Genomic DNA, 22881 nt, shown 5'->3' with positions numbered 1-22881 from the left:
GCCCACTAACTAAGGTATTAAAGTTTAATGAGAGTCAATGTTTCAGAATGACAAACAAGGAGAACACAAGCAGGCGAGTATTGATCCGATGAGAGCGGAGTTTTTGATGTTTTGATCCTGCTTGCACATAACACATCCATCTCCGTTAATCATTAGGCCTCTCTCTGATGGGAACATAATGATATTATCAGCAATTAGACAAAGCACACTGGGATGAACATGCAGACAGGCACAGAATGCCACAGTAAATTTCCAAGTGACACACAAGTAAGATATCGGAGAGTATACATTGTTCTGTCACAATCATTCAGAAATGTAGAGGTAGATGCCGAGTCAACAGGAGCGAGAGATAAATGGATGACATAAAACCTGGAGCGTGGCCAAGGCAACCTTGCTATTAAAAATTGTGACTTCAGCAGACCACTCACGGAATACAGACACAATCAAATAAACATTTTAACAAAAACTTCCTTACTGTCATTTGCAAGAGGAAATAGAGAGTTTGCAATTGGTCTGTTGGCTCAAATTAGAAGCAAACCTCGTGTTTTTCCCTTCAGAATATCTTCAATTGCTAATAATTTTTAGATTTGACTTAAAAACCCATTTATCATATGGCCATGCTTATACAGTAATATTTTTTATGATAATACCATTTCACCAGTGGAAAATGTATTATCAGGAAATTTGAATTTCTCATTTTTGGGGAGAGCTGGAGGATGATGCTAGCATGCAAAGAAACACTAAAACTCCATTATAAAAGTTGGGCTTCCCATCACACATGTTAAAATTTGGGAAGAACTTTACAATTTGAAATCCTACAATTGCATTTGTACAACCACTGCACACAATTCTTAAAGGGACAGGTAGCCCTGCTGCTGGAACCAGCAAAATACATATATGCCAGCTATTCCAGCATTCATAATAATAACCACAATTACTAGTTCAAATGGGAAAATTCATGTAATCAGCAGCAGAATCTTGATGCACATGATGTGACCCTGCCTTGATTCCAGGTAAGACCATCAATCACATCTTCTCACTTTGATAGGCACTACACTAGAGTGGAACGTGGCATTCAGCATCCTTCTGCACGATCCTCATCTTTCTGGGTAACTGTGCCTAATCAGTTTTTTTAGAAACAATCCTGTTCATCTCCAACTTAGATTAAAATGGAACACTGTGACTCACCGGCTTCTGTTTTTTTTATCATGCAATTCTTGCTAATGAAATATGCATATTTCATATTTTCTTTCCCATCTGCAGTGCTTTGGTCAAGCACCAACTAAAACCGTACAGTAAATGGAGCTGGTATTTGCAGTTAAACAAGGATAGATGACAGTACACTCGGGAAATTCACTGGACCTATTTAGTTAAAATATTCTCGTTGCTCTTTTGGGCCACAGATTAAAAACAAACAATATATTTAACCTTTTTTAGTCAGGGCTTAATGTCCGCCCGAATTGTCTGTGGTCTCTCTTCTGATGCAGGTCAGAATAAGGTTAGTGCAATCATCTACTGACTTATCACTGCGATCTCCAGTCATCTCCTGCTTGTCTGCTGGCTATCTTATTTTCACTTTGTAGACACAAGGGACATTTAAGAAGTGCGTGTGTGTGTGCACGTGTAGGTGCATGTACTACGTGTACGTTATTGTGAGTTGGCCTATTTTTCGAAGCAAATGATCATCCTCTAGCATTCAACTACCGTGATTTCATGACTATGAGCCGCACCTGAAAATTAGCCGCACCAGCTAAAATTAGGGAAACATCCAGTTTTGTTCAAATATAAGCCGCAGGTGTTTTAAATGAAATGTCCTTGTTTCTATGACCTGTAATACCAAAACAAATCCTTTAACAATATCATATAAATCATGAAAAATCCATACATAAGCCACATTGGACTATAAAACGCAGGATTGTATAAAGTTTGTGCAAAAAAAAAAATAGCATCGTATAGTCCAGAAATTACGGAACTCTTCAACTCTCTTCAAATTAGGGAAAGAACTGAACAACCTAACTGTCAAATTTTGGTTGAGGTAAAACACAATGACAAAGCATACTCTCAATAGGTAGCCAGATAATTAAAGGTCCAAAGGCAATACTGAACACCTAAATTCAGTAAAACAAACTTCTTGCCAGCAAACGCATTGCCAACAAAATGGAAATGACATGTAAAATATTAGAAGCATTTCATACAAGCTAATTTGGCTGAGTCTACCATAAAAATTGAACCCGAGTAATCGATTGGAATCATCGAAAGGATAATTGATTTGTTCGTGACAGCCATATAATGAACTTTTTTTCCACAGGGTGTAACACGCCACCGGTTCATGTTGTTTCTGAACTGACTGCAATTAAGTGTAAGCAGCAGCAGTGAGGCAGGCTGGTAAAATTGAATGGATTATCTGAGACGGGAGGAGTAAGACAATCGAAAATCAACTTCTCTATCACACAAACGCCACCCAGACTCTTCCATCAGCATTCGTCTAGGGTAGGTTTGTTGCAAAACAGCTGGATCTCTATTAATACACAGACATGGCACCACAAACACCCGGGCCATTGCTTGTCAGAAAGTGATGCTCATCAATCAAACAGCCTCAGCCTCAAAATAATCCTTTTGCTGTTTTTGTTGTTGTTGTTTTACCAGGAGAGAAAAGGAGGTTGTGCATCAAGAAGAGTGATGGATAGAAAACCAGAAACCAAACAACAGGACATAAAATAATCCCTCTATCTTGGAGCATATATCTAACCTTAATTTGCAGTCCTGCTTTAAGGTTAACTCCAAAATTAGCCATATCTATTTTTTTTTTCAGTTTGGCAGGAGGAAAATATGACTTAAAATATATGGACACCAATGTTTGTTTGTTTTTATATTGTCTGCATTGTTTCAGTATGAAAACCTCAAGTTGTTGAGTCTCCACCCTCATGCCACATCTGCATCTCATGCACATTTGACCCCACCAGCTTGCTTTCATGTCTTTATACAAAATTATGCGGCCACATGGGAAACTAATGAACACTCTTGAAAGGCAGAGCCACAAAAAGGCAGCACCTCACAATATCATTATGAGAGATGTGTGCTGCTCGTTTAATAAGAGCCGGAGCACTCCGAGCTTCATTACTTACCAAACGATCAGCTATGGAAGTCTGTAAACAAAACTAAGTAAATTGGTAAGACCTTTGGGGTTTTAGTAATGCATTCTCTTTTATCTGAGCCACACTTTGAGGAGCATCACAATAATGGATGGGGCTTATCAGACTATAGTTATTGCCATGACAGCGAACACCCACCCGCTATAATGTTTGACTTGACAGTCAAACAAGAGGCCTCAGTAGTCACTCCACAAAGCGGAGAATATAAAACTGAATATTAGTCCAACTATAGTGGCTGCAAATTAAACTGCTTTTCACATACGTACACACTTTTTCTTTATTATGGCATTGTTACAATTTCATCTGCTTGTTTCAAATGCATCAACACATTGCCTTAAGTATAAAGCTAGGAGTATTTTAAAGTCTTTCTAGGACTATGCTACCATTTATATTGTGATAAAGCCCCTGGTTAAAATGCAGGATTCATAGAAAGCAAACTCTTCAACCCAAGAATCCTGAATTAATTCAGAGCATCCAAGAATCCTCAACCTAAGCTTGAGGGAAAGTGATAGAAGCTTGTATTTGAAAAAAATATATTCACCATTTGTCTTCAAAGGCACCCCTCCCTACATCCCCCTTTATATGGACAGCAGCCAGGAGTCAAAGCTTCATTATCTCCCCTGGCACCCATTTGGACTGTTCTGTAGATTGGCACCTCTATGGACAGCCCCAGGGCATGGGACATTAGCATGGTCATGCTGCAGTTGGCCCAAGTTTTGTTGGATGCTGACAAAGCATAGCACAAAGCGACTGCAAGTCTGTGTCTTGTGCAGCTGCCCATCGGCTTTGGGTCACAAAAGCATCCTGGTGAGAAGGAATGGTCGACGGGAAGTGACAGCTGGGGGAAGAGTTATAGAGTGCCAAATAAGACAAATAGAAAGCTCAGACCCCCTATCTCATACTTCCTCCATAACTGCCTCTCACCATCAGGTATCCATTGGCCATTTTTCACCAAATTTCCCGGCAATGAAAAACCATTTTAGCACAGCAGGAGTCTTTTGTAGCTCGCTGTTGATGCAGTGACAGGTTAATTAAATCCAACTGTGGAATATTTCAAAAAAACAGGACAAATTAATGAAGGGAGCATAAAACAGGCTGGCAAATTGACTTCAAACTGACAGGAAGGTCCAAACACCATTCTTGATGAGATCCAAGATATCATCACTACAAAGACTTGATTTATATGGACCCAAAGGAGCTGTAAAGCCTAGCTATACGTATTTACCATAAATACACAGAAACAAGGATAAATATGTTCCGGTGGGACGCAATTATCAGCCGACTTGGGCTTCATTGAATCTTTACTTTAAAACAAACATCTGCTGAAATGCTTCGGACAAAAGTGAAATGGGCTTTTAAAATGAATGTCATGTATGGTAAATGTGTGATTATGTTAGTGTGCATGTGTCTGTTTATGAATTACCCGGAAAAATAAATTCATGTGAACAAAAAAAAAAGAGAGGGAAAAAATTATATGGACAATAAAGAACACAAGACATCTGCTTTTATAAATGATCACCTCGGTCTGAGAGGCAAGCTAAAGGGAATCACAGAATTCCTAGCAGTCTGCATAAAACTTCTCCCCAGTGAATTCCATGGAACACTGGTGTGAGAAGTCACTCGCAGGTGATGGCCAGCATGCATTTAAAAAGGAGGAAGGAATCGGAATCTGAAAGCTGTGATATTGTATAAAAAATGGATGTCCTGGTGTGTTCAGTCGTGGTAAGACCTTGAAGCGATCGAATTGGCAAATTGTAACAGAGGAGAGCATGTTAAGAGATGAACACGCTAACTTAATAATTCATTTTTGCTCAAATGTATCCTGTTAACAAGTCATTGCCATATTTTCTTCAGACACTCTTCTGTTTGCTGGTGTACTCCATTATGGCAGATTTTTGTTTCGATAACTAGTCCAACATACTTTCTCTTCTTGACCTTGCGCTTTCCGCAACATCAATAATATTTAATTCGTGACTTGCTGGTGGATTGTGTTTCTTATACAAAGAAAAAAAATCACAAATCCATACATGTTTAGCTCTATATAAATCTTATATCCAAATATAATCTCAGTATAGTAATTAAAATGCCCATAAAAACCCACACATGCTTCGCTATTAATTTACAGTCCTTTTTGATGCCGATTAGCGTGCCAAAATCAGCACAAATCTGATTAGTATGTTGGGCAAATGTTGAATCCTGATTGAGAAGCACACTGGTTTCCCATCCCCCTCCACTCTACTGGATTGGTGCACCATAGCCTCATCTCCGGTCCCTCTGCCTCAGAGTGGCCGTAGCATCCAGAATGCATGATGCCAATTCTGATGCCGGCTGATGCTGAAGGGATTTGCTGTCTGGATTGGTGTCAGCAAGCATCCCTCATCTAATGCTTGCTCCGGCCCCATCAATCCATCACATGCTTAAGTGTGATGGATACTTTGGATTAACTCTTGTGTAGAGAATGACACTCCCGGCCGGCAGTTCTCCCCTTATATACACACATACAGCCATATAGCAAGCGCGCTCTGTTCCTACACTAACATTTGACAGAGTTAGGATGAAGAATGATAGCTAAATAAACTATCTTCAGAAGCCGTGCTGGGATTATACTTCTTGTTCAAATGTGTGGATTTCGCAACCCCTGGATTTGGACCACCTGTGGATATTGGCTTAAATACAGCAATGTAATGAAGGCGTACTGCGTGACCTCTTCTATAATACCACTGCACACACTCAGACTGTGGTCAGCGGCAAATATCATGTTTACAATACATCTCAGGTCAATAATATGTTAAAAGAGGCACCCGACAGAACGTTTCCACATAACATTCCCTATTGGACAAGGGCCTTGGTCCACAGGCGTGTGTCGAATGTGAAATCAAAAGGCCAAATTGTTAAAAAAAGACTGGCACTGAATTTGACTGGTTTGTAGGGCTGTTAGGATTAATCGAATAGTCACGACCAGGTCGACGATCAAATTCCTCGACGATTAGTCATTTGCTTGTTTGTTTTTCTCTCGACACCGCCTTTTAGATGCATGTGCCACAGTGCATTTTCCCAATTTGAATCAAATAATACTAGATTTTACATTAAAAAAAACGCTCGCTGCCTAAAAAGATGAAATATGTTCAGAAATTATTTTTGCAATTATAGATGTCTAGTATTAGTGCAACAAATTTACCCTCTAAAAAATTAAAGGCACAGTTGCCAGCAGCTAATGATTTTTTACTCAATGATGATTAAACAAACTAAGGAACAAACCAAAAAGAATGCATTTTTTGGTAAGTATATGAATGCAAGCTGTTTGTCTATTTTTTCTTTTACTTGTGTCATTTGCTCAATACATCCAGTGAGAGAGTGTCCATTCGGCAGTCTTAGTAATTGGTTTTCACCTTTCTACGAATTGAGACAGCAGGGAGTGAGGCAGGAGTGAGTTTGGGAAGGTATCTCAAGTACATAGTAAGTGTGTTTAGTGTGCTGTGTTTAGTCCAGGGTTTCAAACAAATGTTTTCGGAAGGCCATTATGACTGTCAACGCCTTATATGATAGACAAACACAACAAACTGATAACAACTTTATGTTAAGTTGTCATTTTAGTATCAACACATGATGCACAATTTTTCTTCGTGGGCCACATAAAATGATTTGGTGGGCCGTATCTGGCTCCCGTGCCTTGAGTTTGACACCTTTGGTTTAGTCTGAACATGAGAGTGTGTGGCTTACTGCAGCAATCAGTACATCTGCAAGACCCAACGTCAGCGTTTCTGTCTAAAAATCTACCCACAAAAAACAGAGAATCTGCAGTGTATAAAACTGCTGCTTGAAACTTAGAGCACACAATCTATCATTTAGAATATCCTGTTTTTAAGCAACATAAACTGTAGATGTAGTACTTCCCTTCCCATGTGCTATAATTGTACCACTCTGGAGGCTTGGCATTTAAAGGCGCAAAGATGCTTTATCTTGAAAAAAGGATCTGCTTGAACAAATGGTCTCACTGCACCAGGACATTCATCATGCCTTTGGGGTGGAGTAGTGATTTTGTTTAGAAGAATCAGATTCATGTCAGTGAGCCTTTTAGTGAAATATGCGCAGCGACAGCAGCAGAGTGGAACAATAGAAGTGTGGCTCACGTTTTCTTAATTCAATCGAGTCTCACACTTTTCAGTGCAACAGAGACCTCATCAACGCTGGTAGCACAGGAGTCTGTGTTCATTATTTCTCAACAAGAGCTCTCCTGTGGGATGATGATATCAAAGAGGGTTGTACTATGCAATACAATTCATAACTGTTTGTCTGTGCAAAAATTAAACACTCTTGCAAGACAAAACGGTGAGATGCATTGTTGTCAATTGAAAAAAAAGAAAAAAAAACACGGCTGTTTTCTCAATTGTTTGATGTGTGATTATGAGCAGAACAATGGAGACCACTGAGGTGGCAAAGGCTGAGATGAAAGTGAAAAAGCAAGAAGGCAAACTTGCTGAGGCCTTTCTAACCTAATACATAATTGCTTTGACGACTGCACAGAATTTGAAAAAGGCAAATCATCACTTGTCAGTTTCAGAGGGATTCTAGCCTACAGGCTCAATCCCTAGCTGCTAATCCTCATTTTAAAACAGTCGAATACTCAGAGACAAAAAAATGTTTGACTTTGGCTCTCTTTTAGTGTAGTGTGCATAGTCATAATGGCTTTTTAAACAACGTAGTTGTGTAATTTGTGCGTGCATCTATTGGAATTTATGGGGACCCTAAATGTCTGCCCTGTTTTTCCTGATCAGATTAACGTAAATCATGCGTTAACAGATAAACAGATGTGACAGATGAGAGAGAAATGTGGCAATCTACAATTATATTGCACATAAGGCCTGTACAATAGTAGCCTTAAATTAAAAAGTGTCATTTTTTCAAGGTAATATATTTGAAAATTGAATTGATAAAGTCAAAAGTCTACATAAATGTGATGAATGGACATATACATTTGTTGGAAATATATTTTTCTCATTTCTGATACTATAATTGCATTTATTTAGCTCTGCCTAAAAGAAATTCTCGTTCATTGGAAATATATTTCAATTTTTTTCTGATACTATAATTGCATTTATTAAGCTCTGCCTAAAAGAAATTCTCGAGACCCTCTAAAAACTCTCTATGGCAGCAGGATGAGCACACCACATGCTTGATCACTCCTTTCTTCATCTCCTACCTCCACTACTAACCTCCATCCTGCATCAATGTTTAGCTGAGGTTTCAATTAACTGCAGTGAAAATGTTTCACCATCTCAGGGGCTGCTGCACTCATCAAAGCTCTAAAAGGAATTTTAATTTCCACCCGTCATAATTGCTTCTTATCGGCTCTTTTCGTTCTGTCTCCATTTTATCCAAAATAATAATGGAGCACCAGTAAAGTATAAGCCCTTACAGAAAGATTGTGTTCATTACGGACCTTGGTATGAAATACCTCTGCTACAGAGGAGACACTGAGAACATTTTGCACTGCCAGGAAGGACCTCAGTCTTAACTTCACCATATAAAACCAAATTAGAATCTTGCATAACTTTTCAAACCTTTGCAGTGAATAAGAGTTGCTCTCAGTCCCTGCCAACTTGACAAGCTGATATGGTGCTGGCAGTGACAAAGACGAGTATCAAAGAAAAATCTGATTTGCATGGATACAACTTTATGGAAGCGAATCAATGCACTTTTCTACACTTACAAACTCCTGCTGGTTTAAATGAGGCTAGCCATCACAACAGTACACTTACTGTCATCAGCAATTATTTTCCTTATTTAATGATCAACAAACCACCAACATTTGGAATAATGCGGATATTTTTCACTGTACAGATTGAAATAATGAACACTTCTTTACATGTTACGCTACTTATAAAATAATAATAGTATAAAAGTATTTTAGTACTGCAACAACACACTGATTATTTGTAGTCCCCTTATTATTGTGAAGTTTGCCCCAAAATATCCATCTATCCATGCATCCACCCATTTTCTATGAAGAACAAAAAAGGTCAGGCAGAGGATATCCTGACCCTGTGACTTGTCAATCACAGGGCAACCATTCCAACTCACCCTGGAATAGAAACCACTATACTATCAGTGATAGTCATACAGAATTGCTACCATCATAGCATTGCAGACCTCCAACACATACTTCCAATGACCGTATCCCACAGATTTGACTATTGATCTGTTTCAGATCCATCAATTAAATTTCAGTTTGTGTTTCGCTGGCATGTTCGCTCGATGGTGAAGCGCCTACCTTTCGTCGGGTCAGTACGCTTGGGAAGATCCAATGTGTCGTAGTTTTTGTCATTCTCACCATTTTTTCTACCTGAATGAAAGAGAAAGCAAAAGGCACCATCTCATTGACTGGAAATTGATGTTATCAGATCATTTTGACCTTTCAAATTAATTTTTAAGTTGTTTAATTGGGATATTTTTGTCTTTATCAAAATTGTATTGTTGTCAAGCATGTACTATTCCATTTGAATTATGCTGTGCTGGCATTTAGACAACTGAGCAGTTATGTTTTCATACTTATCATTGGCTGGCAACTAATATGGTGATACGTTTTTATTCACATGCTTTACAAACAACAATAACAGTAGAACTTCCTAGGAGGGACACACCTTCACTAATGTAAGAATGTGAGGAAATTCATAGGGGGTGGTGATTACAACTGGCAACTAATGGTCATGCTGATGCTAATGCCCAAGAGACAGTAGAGATCTACAGTACATGACAAACCCCATAATTAGGCAGCATTTCCATGCGCAAGGGTAAGGGAAGGAAGAAATGAAATGGTGCTACTGCTTCCGCTCTGGAAATAAACTCTCAAACTCAAGTAACAATCAAAGTTATTAATGTATTATTATTTTACCAAGGGCCTCACCTTACAGTTGGGAAGCTATTAATTATTTTTAGTTGCATACCTCGACGGTCGCACAAAATGTTAGAGTTGCCGCTAGGCATCCATTCAGTCAGAAGATATTAAGAAAATTCACTTCAGTACTTTTCCTGTGCTTCTGTCAATTGATGCAAAAATGTCAAGAGTCACATTCAAAAACTTGCACCTACCCTAATACTTTTTAAAGCAGAGATGCAGTGCAAATGATACTGAATTTGAAATGTAATTTGTACGATGTGCTGAAACGGAGAATCATTCTTTTGCGATGACGGTTTACACTTATACTGATACTTCCTCAAGGAATATTTTATTTACACTCAGCTGTATTTCAATATTCACACAATGAACAGGACCACACACATTCAGGCATGCAAAACGATATCCAGATGAGCATCGTCCAAAAACTAGTTGTAATGTGATATTCCGCATGGGTCACCTACAGATTATGTGTGCTTTACTTCATAATACAACACCGCATCTCTGTCCTGACTTTGTGGCTTATACCGTGTCATCCGTTTTGTTGTGAGTAGCCAAGGGAGCAGTTATTAGCTCCTTTTATATAGAGATAATTGGTGGGTGGAATCAACGCATTGATTAAACAACACAGGCTGGAGCAATCATTCCAAAATGAGATGGGTGATGGACATGAATCATGAACTCTGTCATGAGTCATGCATTGAAAAAGAAGTCAGATCTTGTTAGTGTGTGGCAAAGTTATAAAATATTGCACCCAACTGAACAGTGAGATTTGCCCTGGGTGAACAAATGAAAGGTCAACCACAGCTGCTATAGGCCCCGCATAACAGAGGTGCTTCTCTCATTTCTACAAACCAGTGTATCATCTTGGATGATTTTTTGTTAAAGGTACAATGGCTTTATATGAATACTTAAGAGTAAGAATTTACTGCAGTGCTGTATTTCCTGGCCATCCTTCCAATTCATATCCAGTAGATTTAGGCCAAAGTTGGCCTTTCCATCCATGAAAAGAATTGTCACTGCTGAATGAATAGTGTGGGGAAGTTGTTTTGGGGACTTAAAAGGTGCTTCAAATGTTGAAGTAAGAGGCCCAGTAGCCTCATAGAGCAGCCATTAGCATCTAGAGCAGATAATTCTGGGTTCGAGTCCCACCATGGTCATATGTTAGCTACCGTATTTTCCGCACTATAAGGCGCACCTAAAAAGCTCAGATTTTCTCAAAAGCCGACAGTGTGCCTTAGAATCAGGTGCGCCTTATATATGGACCAATATTGAGCCACTACAGCAGGCGTGTCCAAAGTCTGGCCCGCGGGCCAAATGTATATATCTTATATATGGACAAAGTTTTAAAATGGGCCATTCATTGAAGGTGCGCCTTATAATCCGGTGCGCCTTATATATGGACAACGTTTTAAAATGGGCCATTCATTGAAGGTGCGCCTTATAATCCGGTGCGCCTTATATATGGACAAAGTTTTAAAATGGGCCATTCATTGAAGGTGCGCTTTATAATCCGGTGCGCCTTAAATTGCGGAAAATACGGTACATAAACACTATAATGGCAATTATTAGCTTGGGAAACATAGCGCTCACACAGTAATACCAATTGAATGACGAGTGATCCTTTAAGAAAAATCTCTATAGCAGCTTTTAGGATGACTTTTTACCATGGTTTAAAAACTGTCAACAGTTTTCATGATTGAGTGACGGGATAAGGGACGATATACGTCACAGTACTTTATGTATCCAAAAGGACCAAGTCAGATGGGCGTGGTTTAAAAAATAATTGGATAAGTGCAACAATGCATGTGAAATAGGTATAACCAATTTCAGGATTTGCAAGTACGACACACAGCATATTTTAAAATTATATTCTAGGGAATGAGAAAGGGGAGAATGGCTTGGACCAGGATGATAAATAGAAGAAAGTTGTCTGGTGCACTCACCTTGATTAAACCATTCCTCTACAGTTAGCCAAGGAAGCAGCAGCCATAAACAGACAAAGCACAGAAAAGAGAGAAGGGGCATGGTGAAAAAGCCATGCTTACATGTCAAAGGGCTGTGTAAAAAGAACAACAGAAATCATTTTCTGAAAATAGCCATGAGAGTGACAATTAAAGGAGCTCACAAAATAGGGTAAAGAGAGAAAAAAAGTAATATTAAGAGTTAAAAGAAAAAAAAAGTAGATTTTTTTAGATCAAATTTTTACAGATTGAATAAACACAAAAAACAGCACGATCAAATTTCTACAATCAAATTGAAAGTGGGGAAAAAAAAGACTGTGCAGGCTGCTCACGTTTATAAACATGCTCCATTAAACGCGCTGTAGCAAAGGAAAAAAAATGATGCGATCGAAATCTCAGACTGCTCATTAACAAATCAAAGTTAAAACACTCCACCGGTGCGAAACATGATGGCATTTTTTTAACTCATATGAAATGTGACAGAAGAGGAGGTAAGACGCAGCCTACTTAAGGCAACAAATTACCAACCATTTCACCGACGGTGTCATATTGCTCTGTGCTTTTTTATGACTATGTTTAATGTTCCTCTTTGAAAGAACACCTTGAGGGGCCACGCAGCTACACACAACTCATTATTTAATGTGCGCTTGCACACAACAAAGTGTTCATGTGGATAATTGGTTTCTTTAGAAGTCTGTATACATGTAAGCTCTGCCTGCCTCACACAAATGAATGGAGGGATTTCTTCAGAGTGCTAGATACTGAGGGTCACCAGCGTGCAGTCACACTTCATTGGCCGTCTGAATTATGACAGTCATTATTGTTGTACGGGGGGGAGATAACGCTGTTGTGCTGCTAGGAGCTCAGGAGAACACAGATGGAGATGTTGCTTACGACACATCTGACAAGGAGCCAACAATGCTCCTAATAAAGACAACATGCTCATGACATAGCGGACTGACAAGGACTTATTTTGAAATTTGTGAGTGAAATCAATTTTGTAATACAAACATAAAAGATATGGTTACGTAGTTAATGAGTTAAATATAGATGTAAAAAAAAAAAGGATGAGATGGAAAAAAATAAGACACATTGAAACACGTGCCAGGACAGGGAGAAGAAGAGAAGGGAAAGGAGGCATTCTAGTTATATAACATCTTTGTGTGGGCCAGAGGTTGGGATCGTCATTGGAAGATTTTTTTTCTGTGGTAACAATGCGTTTTACCAATAAATTTGGCACGTTTGCAAATTTCCCTTCTCCATGATGCCCTATTTGTAAGGATCTTGCATTTGTGGGTTGAGGAGCACATCCGAGTATTTGCATTAAGGCCATCATGTGTAATGTTTTTTTAGCCCCTGGCATCATCAAAACCCTCACTGGAATCTGAAAATGAGGAAGAATGTTATGTTCAGCAATGAATGCTGACTGAATGTTTATCACCGGAGAACATCACTGGACGAGACGTGCAATCGCAATAGGGGGAGAAAACAAGATGAGATTCTTCGACAACTCGCTTCTGAAATGCTGTATTTAAAAGTGCGTCCTGCCAATAGTCCTAACCTCAACCGAACTGCATACTTGTGGGATAAATTTGGCTGTGCTGTGCTGACTTGCAAAAACTCTTGGTTGGCTAGTGGAATGCCATTCCACACAGAGTGTGACCAGCATGGTCACAGGAGGAGGTGCCAGGCTGTTACCGAGGCTCCAGATTGTTAAAAATCTAAAATATACAATCGCCCACATCTTGTTTTTTTTCCTTGTTCCTGATAAGACTGTCTTTATTTAATTTACCCAAGAACAACAAACAAGGGTCAATAGTAACCTCATAATGTACTGTTTAGAATAGAGGCAAGTGTAACACACATACTACATTTGGGCTCCTCGTTCCACAAATGCATGTTCCTTTTGACATAAACAGGCTTACCATCAAGATAAAATGTATTAGCTACAAAACAGAAAGAATCAACCAAACAAATTGGTCACATTTGTTTTATGTTTGATGTGATCCAATGATAAGTGGCTAAATAAAATAAAATAAAACTGCTTGGCAGGGGTGACGAATTAATGAGATTCAAAATCTTTCTCTTTCTCACCTTTGGCCTTTTTCCCTCCGAAGCAGCCAGCATCATCCTTCTTCTTTCTCTGTGGCCCTCCGGAGCCAGGAGCCTGTGGTGCTGACGGGTCCTGAAACCTTTCGGCTCCTGGCACCTCTTTGTGGACATGGTAGGACAGGTTCCTCATAATACAGACACAGTTCTCCACAGACTTGGAGGAAAGCACCAAATAAACAATGTAACAATGTTAGTGTAAGATCAAGCCTAAATTGGTAGTAGTCAGGTAATGTCCAACCTTATTATCCATATCCTTCTTCCCTACAGCTGATTGGAGGGCATGCAGCAGGGAATCCACCAATCCATCACACTCTCTCAGTCTGCGCCGAGCCTCGGCCCCATCTGAGCTTACGTTTCTGAGGAGCACACACGTACACTTAAATTAAGCACGGGGGAAACACAACAGTACATAGCCACAGATAGTTAAGGATTTTCTGTAGTCACTTTGCTGTGAATTTAAACGATTAATATTACAATACTTCAGCTAAATTTGTTATTTCGCAAAAGACCGGAATCCAACAAGTTGGTTTGAGGGATGTGCTAAATGATATTTGCACAAATTTTCACATCGTGTATTTGCATCTTTGTTGTGTGTGGAACATATTATTTTTCAATTTATGTCATTGGGTAATACTGATAAAAACAAAAAGGTAAAAGCAATACTATTTTGCAAGATAATAATGCACACGCTCATAAAACGAGATGAAATAATGGGACAGCTGTAGCTCATTGATAAGGTCTTGCGCTTTGAGGCAAAGGGTCACGGGTCACGGGTCACTGATTTGACTCCCAATACAGACAAAAAGTAGAGATGGCAGATGCTAGTCTGCTGTTGAGGCATCTTTTAGCAAGGCACCACCCCCAGCCTCTAGCAGAAGTGATGCTACACTGTTTGTGCCCATCTTTCGATCCGAAATCCTTGCATGCTTGCATGAGTGTGCTCTGTTTCTTTGTGTGGTGCACAACATGGAAAAAAATCTTTCAGAGAGGGATTATGAGTCTGATTTATTTCTGTCTAAATGATGATGGTCAAGTAAAAAAAAACATCTGACTGGCTAGTATTTTTCATTTCTCTCCGTTGTTGTTTATGTGGCTAGGTGACAATGAATAAATGTCATATCATGTTAAGTCTTTGACCTCAGTCTAAGAGTGAAATTAAAGACAATTTCCACTCTTCTCATATATACATGTTGCTTCCTGACTGACCGACCGACTGACTGACTGTAAAACGAAAGGCATAACGAACGTTTTAATGATATCTTGAGCTCTCAGCTCCTCACATGTGATTCCATTTATGGGTACATCCAAGACGCATAATCCCGTTAGACAAACCCAGTTAAGTCCCGTCGAAGAGTTGCAGGCCGTATAGCAACGGTAAGCAAAAGTGTACATCACAGCCAACACAACTGCATTTTGTTTGGGTTCAATATACAGAGAGACCAGCAGTGTACGTATCACATACTATGCACATTGCAACAATCTACTTAATACAAAACTCCTAAAACACAAATACTGTTACTGTGACAGTGAGTAGTTGGCCAGAGTATGTACTATGAGCATGTCTGCCAATTGTCAATGAAGAAGTGCTATCTATCAGTCTTCAGCTGTCAGACAATGGTCTCGAGTACCCTTGTAAATGAATCCGGAGCACCCTTGGATTTATTTGACAGGCGTGTGTTTGGGAGCAAAGAGACTGAGTTTTACTGCCAGCTGTTTCATTTTTAGGAGTCTTTTGGGGGACAGTTGTCTTTGTTGGAAGGATTATGGACAGTGCATCTGTCAGTTAAGACAGACGATAGTTGTTTTCCCTGGAGAGGTGACCTACAGGAGTACATGGGTTGTGATGGGGTTACACCAGACCCAAGATTATTGATTTCAGTGACACAATATGTAGAGAATTATTTTGAAGTAAAGCTCAAAAAAACCTTTTAGCTATGTCTCTAAAGAAGTTGTGTCGTAATATATTTCACATATCAGCAGCGGTATGCTGTGCAGGATCTGATATAGGATACAGGATATTTCCTGCAAATGAAGCAGCTGGTGCAGCATAGCTGTAAAAGAAAAGATGTAGTCTTTTTAATTCTTTTCAACTCAGAGCAGGTTGTGCACTTGGATCAGCATTTTTACTCTTCACTGCAAATGGAAAGATCATTTGTCAGGTGGCGCCGTGTTAGTGTGAAAAACAGCAAGTGTAAATTGCTGCATCAATTCCACTTAAAGGTACGATTGCCGAACTTAAGCTATGTTGTGATACTGTAATTGATGTGCCAGCTGTGGCAAGTCCTAAAAGGTATTGGCCAGTACTAAAAAAAAGTTGTACCACCTTTGGTCAAAATCACTCCTGTTTGGATAGCTACTAGATTAGTCAATGCGGTGATTATAAAACACTGCACTTGCAGTTTAATATTTTGTAGTGCAGTTCCACACAAGATCTGAATATCCATCCATCCATGTTCTTTTCAAATTTTCTTCATGAGAGAGAGCTGCAGCCTATCCCAGATGACTTTGGGTAAGAGACGTTCACCCTGAATGGGTCGCCAGCCAATCAAGGGCACATACCATCTATTGTGAGTAAACAACTAGTCACACCCACAATTTAGAGTCGTCAGTTAACCTAACATGCATGTTTTCGAATGTGAGAGGAAGCCATAGTATCAAGAGCAAAAAACTCATGGAGGCAATATATACAGACTTCACACAGGAACAAAAATTCTAACATGCCAGACTTTTGTCATAGTGGTCATGATGCATCCCACATGCCAGACAACCAATCGTCACACTACATGGGCTATGACACGTCAAGACATATCAAAATTGGTTATGTTTTTCTGTGACACGTCTGTCGGCTCAAAATTGGGCTACATCCGTATAGTCTGATGTCAGCATGAGACTCATTGGTTCACTCTCAATCTTAAGTTTTCCTCTTACCAAGATTTTTTGGACAACTTTTGGCATGAACTAGAACAGGGACTGAGTCAGTCCCTTTCATTCCACACCAGTGACCTCTGACCTAAAGAAATCTGGTCGATTGGACAGACATTTCCCGGACACTCCCTTCAAATCTTGGAGACACCCTTCCCAGAAGAGAAAAATATATGTCAATTTGTACTATTCCCCTTATGCAATTAGACGTGACAACATATAGAGGATGCTTTTCATCCATCCATCCATCCATCCATCCATCCATCCATCCATCCATCCATCCATCCAGCCATCCAGCCATCCATCCATTTTCTGTACCGCTTAGTCCCCACAGGGGTCGATACAATAAAAATGAAAATAACATGGAACTATTCAGACTCCCATCGGAGTTAAAGTGATGCCGCCAATGGCGTGAGTAAACAAATTCTCTCTGGCATCAGCATTTCTTTCCAAGGCACAGACCCTGCATCTAGGAAACTGCAGGCTTGGTTACAGTTACCATGGAGCCATTTTCTCAGCAGCAGCACGGCTCTGTGTCTTCTGCCAGGAGTAACATATGGGTAGGAGTAATGAGAGCTTGTATTTGTAAAGATGCTGACATAAACAGTACTGTGCAAACGTCTTAGGCCACTTAGGCCACCATAACATTCGGTGCATTGGAAATGCCATTATGGTCATAGAATCTAGATTGCCACAAAAATTGTAGACCTCCACCGAGGATGAGCTGTGAATACATGAGAAAGCAATTCATAGTATTGACTAGAGCTTTGCATTTGGGTTTGTGTGTCCATGTACTTGTTAGTTAGCAAATACCATCTTGTTAATAGATTATGGGGAACAGATGGGATGTGCAATAATAATTCTGATGGTTGGACAATTCCAATTATTGAGAAAAAAAAAAAGAGAGAAAGGCACTCTTATCCAGATAATTGCCAACGGGTAATGAGACATATTGAGTTGTTAATTGAAATGTAATTGTTTTTCCTTCACACTCCATTCCTCTACAGTTTTTGGTATTAATTTGTATAAACATGCTCTGTCCTATTAGTTCCTGTTTTACAAGTCATGACAACGACTGTTAATAAGGCTCAGCAAGACAAACCTAGCTGTGCCCTAAGACTTTTGCACGGTACCTGTGTGAAAAAGACAGAGATGAAAACGCATGTTAAATGGAGTAAAAATAGCAATGACTTCGGTGTAACGTTTTAAAACTATATCTGTGAACTTTTGTTTATTCCCTCACGGTTCATTATCGCCGCTCTTCAGATAATGATCAATATTTTTTTTCGGAAACGGCAAGGGAGTTTTTACACTGTCTAAGGCAGTGTTTCTTAATCTGGGTTTGATCGAACCCTAGGTGTTCGGTGAGTCGGTCTCAAAGGTTCGGCACTGCGGAGGTCCGGACACCTGATTTATCGTGTAAATTTGTGATGATGCATATCTGAACTGGTCTCGCAAAGATAATAGCAGAACTCACACTGAGTTGCAGGTATGTTATTTGTTGTGAGTTCATGCATTGTGTATATTTTTCACCAAAGAGGGGTTCGGTGAATGCGCATATGAAACTAGCGGGTTTCGGTACCTCCAACAAGATTAAGAACCACTGGTATAAGGTGTGGCTTTGCTGTCTTTGATTAAAAAAAACTAGCTAGGAGCAAAATGTTTAAATAATTTAGTTATTTTCTCTTTTCTTGTCTCTAACTTGTAAATGTAAAACATGAAGCTGAAGCATTGACTGCTGAGGTATGTTTTGCTCCAGGTTACAGTGTAGACAAGCTTGGCAAGCACAGTCAGGCATGAGGCATGATAATCCAATGACACCTGCTTGAAAGCATACAAGAAGGCAGAGGATAAAATACTCTTTTGAATGTTGTTGCATTTTGCCAAACTGATTGTGGAGAAATGACAAGTTAATGGCAGGGTACATGAAGACAGACAGTCACACTCACGTCCACAGATTCCACTAATCGACACTTATGGTCACACCAGGTCTATATGATATAAACATATGACATCATACCATAAATTATTTGAGTTTATTTCTGTAAAGAGTGTGTCATTCAGCAGTCTCATCTCTGTATAGAGTGTGTCATTCACTAATTTGGCGGGAACAACAACAAATTCCACCAAAACAAACCAGCCAGAAACTTACAGTACCGTATTTTCCGGACTATAAGGCGCACCTACAATGAATGGCCCATTTTAAAACTTTGTCCTTGTATAAGGCACACCGGACTATAAGGCGCACCATTAATGCATCATGTCAGATTTTTAATCCAAATCAAATCATTCTCCATTTTATCTTTTTATTTCAACTTCAGACGCAACAAATTACTTTATAATCACAAAATAATGATCCATAGTCTTTTTGATACATGATTCATAGTCTTCAGTGGGCCACTTGTGATTGATTTCATGACACAATGCTTCGGGCCAGTTTAAATTGAGGAATTTGGTCCATATATAGGCGCACCGGACTATAAGGCGCACTGTCGGCTTTTGAGAAAATTTTAGGTTTGTAGGTCCGCCTTATAGTCCGGAAAATACGGTATATATGGGAACTCCAAAACTAAAATTTGGAATGAAAAAGCCTTTTGTATTAAGGGTGAAACATCTTCAAGTTCTCTTGTTTCTAGTCAACTTTCAAAGTCTTTTTCCTCATATATTTTCCACAAGTTTGAGCAACAACGTGTGTGGACCACACCCAGCATGTACAAAATTAATTGTGAACATAAAATTAAAACAATGGGAAATACAGGTGTAAATATTTGTGTTAATCTTAGATAGTATTAAGCGAGTAAGGAAATGTCATGTGCTGCGTTGATGGGTCCCAGTACACAATATTTTACATTGGACATGTGGTGGCAGCTGCGGCACCACCACCTGTGTTGTCATGACACACTGCGATAGTTGCAATTTGATCTTTGCAGTGGAATATGATCTGTAATCACCTATCTACAAAATTTAGATGAGATAATCTAGTTCCCAAATGAGTTTTACATAATTCATTATTCATTTCTTGTCCAAAAAATTAGAAATGCAAATGAACCAATGCTGGTCCAATTCTTGATTGAATTGTTGAGCCTACCTCAAGCACCCGGAGGTGTTTTTGAAGACAGTGGTCCACTCTGCATCACGTGGCTTTGAGTCCTCATTTGGTTCATGCTCCCACCCAGAGTGCGGGATGATGACCTCGTTGGTCATTGTTTGGAGGCCGTGGTTTATGATGACCATCTTCAAGGGTTCATAGGAGGACAGGTTCCAAAGAGTCCCTACAAGGGGGAAGGCAAGAGAAGAAACAGATGATAAAGATGACAAAAATTAAGTCAGCAATAATGAACGAGGATTATAAATAAGCATATAATAAAAGACAGGAGAGAAGACTGAAAGTAAATGAAAAAAAAATGATTTAAAGGGTGGTGGGGATACAAAGAAACAAAGTGACAATTCGCTATAACAGCTGTCCAGCAGGTCAAACTTTATGATCACACTTAAATGCATGTTTTTATTGGCATAAAATCCAATTCAAGACGAAAAGAGAAGACAACGCTCATACGACTGCTATCGTGTTTTCTTGTTTCCACGATACCTATTATATATTACTATAATTTTCCTGTGCTGGCTTAGTTGCCTTCCAGCAGAATGTCACAAAATACACAACATATCACACTCAATTTACTGTAATCTTTATGTAATAAGGCTAGAAAAACGCACAGAAAAAGATACAGCCAAAACCATGATCCAGTGGCTGTATGTAAGGATATGAACTCTACAAAAATGAACTGAATGGGATCTGCCTCAGTTGATGCCCCGACCCTCCATAAAGTTTTGTGAAAACTAGTAGAGCAATTGTGTGCTTTTTTTTTTTTTTTTTTTTTTTAAACAAAGGGGTAACAAAAACATGACCCCTTTAGCATGCAGTGGGTGACAATTAAAAATGGAGTTCCATATTGGGAAGAGTTGGTGCTTCTGTTTTTATTAACTCATTCTTCAAGTTTGAGTGTCTGTCATTACTTATCACACTCCTTCCTTCCTGCTGTTAGATTCAGGGAGCATAAAACTAACAACCTTATCTGAAGTGGCTTAAAACAAGTTCTTCACCTCAGAGGAGAAATATAAAACACACAAATGCTCCCGCAATAGATTCTGGGCTGGTCATACAACCATTTCTTCACAGTTTTGTGTTTTAACTCAAAAAGAGGATTTCATGGGCAGAGTCATGATTAAGCTGAAAGAACCACGCTAACTCAGCACATATACACACACACACACACACACACACACACACACACACACACACACACTTGCATTCTTATGGGCTGGGCCTGGGCTGGGTTATATGCAATATTAGACATCCGATCAACAGGATTCAACTGAGAAGAAACAACAAACATTTGTCAGACTTAACTTCATCATCTTTTTTCAATCATCAATGTTGATATTTATCCACAAAATGCACAAGGGTGTTCAAGAATGGGTATCCTCTTCTAAATCTCATAAATAATGTGCTCTTCCTGGCAACGTCAATAAGATGACAAACAAACATTCTTGCCTGCCTGCTGGGTTTGATTACTTGCACAGTTGTGATACTGGCATCAGTTTTAGTTATGACAAGCACCACTCAACATGTTGTCAACATATGAGAAGCCAGTTGGCTTTAGGAGAACAAGCAGTGAATAAAGACGATGGCAAAAAATAAATTGAATGCCGCAGAGAAATACGATTGGCAAGAAATATTTGAACATTACTGAAAGCAATCAAAACTACAAATACAATTCCTGGAGGTGACTACAGTGACTCACACACAAATATTTGTGTGTGTCCAAAGCCCAATTCACACTGACTGTAGAATAGATCCATTGCAGTGTCCGTATGGAAGACGTACGAACTGCAGACTGCGGTGCGTGTGCGCTGTGTCTCGAAGTTGCACACACGAAACCACAAGATGTGTTGAACTTACGCGATAATAATTATATGAAAATATACCAGATCTACCATATTCTTGAGGATAATATGCAAATCGAATGTTGGTTAAAGAACCCACATGTGCATTGTGAAACTCTGCGGCCATCGATGGCTTTCGTTCGCAGTAATTGGTAGTGCAATGAAGCGAGATTAAAGCTTTGATGCAACCAGCATGCATGTGTGTGTGTCACTATATAACAGCAAGAAAAACAAATCTGAAGTGGTTGTCAGATGAATTTCCCTACTTCTTCTCTTAGTCTTTACATTTGCCCTGTCTTTGATGCTTAGGATTTGCGTGAGCAGGGAATGGTCCTGGAGTTGAGGTTACAACTAATTACATTATCCTGGGAGCACAAACAGAAATTATGTTCTTCTGGCTTGGCTATTAAGTTTGTCCCTCTTATTAATGTTCTTCCCCCACCCAGTCTTTTTCTGACTCAACCTCACTGGCAATATAGGAAAGCAGCCTGTCACAACAAACACTACATTTTTGGGTTGACTTTCCGTTTAATATCTTCAAGATGCAGTCTAACACATTTAAATATTGAACCGTTTATCATTTATTATTAAAGCCCTTTGTGCATTTGAAGTCGGGCTGAATGATTTCTGGAAAAAATAGAGATTTTAACAGAAACAAATTTAGTCGAAATTCTTACTTTAATTATATGGGGACACTAAAGAAAGGAAGGATACATTTACAGTAAATTATGTATGTCCAACGCTGTAAGGGAACTTAGATTTTGGTTTTGATTAGAATTAACAAAAAATGGTAAACAAATTTACATGATATTTTGGTGTAAGGGAAATTAGGACAAAATGAATTGTAATTACCTTTGGGTGGAAAATGCATTTTCACTTCTGCCTTAAGACA

At 39.2% G+C, this 22881-nt stretch overlaps 1 protein-coding gene across 15 annotated transcripts in view; it reads right to left on the bottom strand.

The window, feature by feature from the left end:
- arvcfb (ARVCF delta catenin family member b) overlaps positions 1-22881 on the bottom strand; it is a 136864-nt gene that overhangs the window by 11083 nt on the left and 102900 nt on the right. For 13 of the 15 annotated variants that reach the window (XM_037258397.1, XM_037258396.1, XM_037258403.1 and 10 more), the window contains 5 exons: positions 20134-20317; positions 14362-14479; positions 14106-14277; positions 11994-12011; positions 9424-9495 (listed from right to left, as the gene is read on the bottom strand). In XM_037258397.1, the coding sequence (XP_037114292.1) occupies positions 9424-9495; positions 11994-12011; positions 14106-14277; positions 14362-14479; positions 20134-20317 (564 nt within the window). The remainder of the gene's footprint in view (positions 1-9423; positions 9496-11993; positions 12012-14105; positions 14278-14361; positions 14480-20133; positions 20318-22881) is intronic. The other 2 variants (XM_037258402.1, XM_037258407.1) reach the window with 1 other exon arrangement.

The sequence above is a fragment of the Syngnathus acus genome, chromosome 9, assembly GCF_901709675.1.
Source record: "Syngnathus acus chromosome 9, fSynAcu1.2, whole genome shotgun sequence".
Lineage (NCBI taxonomy): Eukaryota > Metazoa > Chordata > Actinopteri > Syngnathiformes > Syngnathidae > Syngnathus > Syngnathus acus.
Note: the sequence above shows the minus strand (reverse complement) of the source record. Positions and strands in the feature narration are given on the sequence as shown.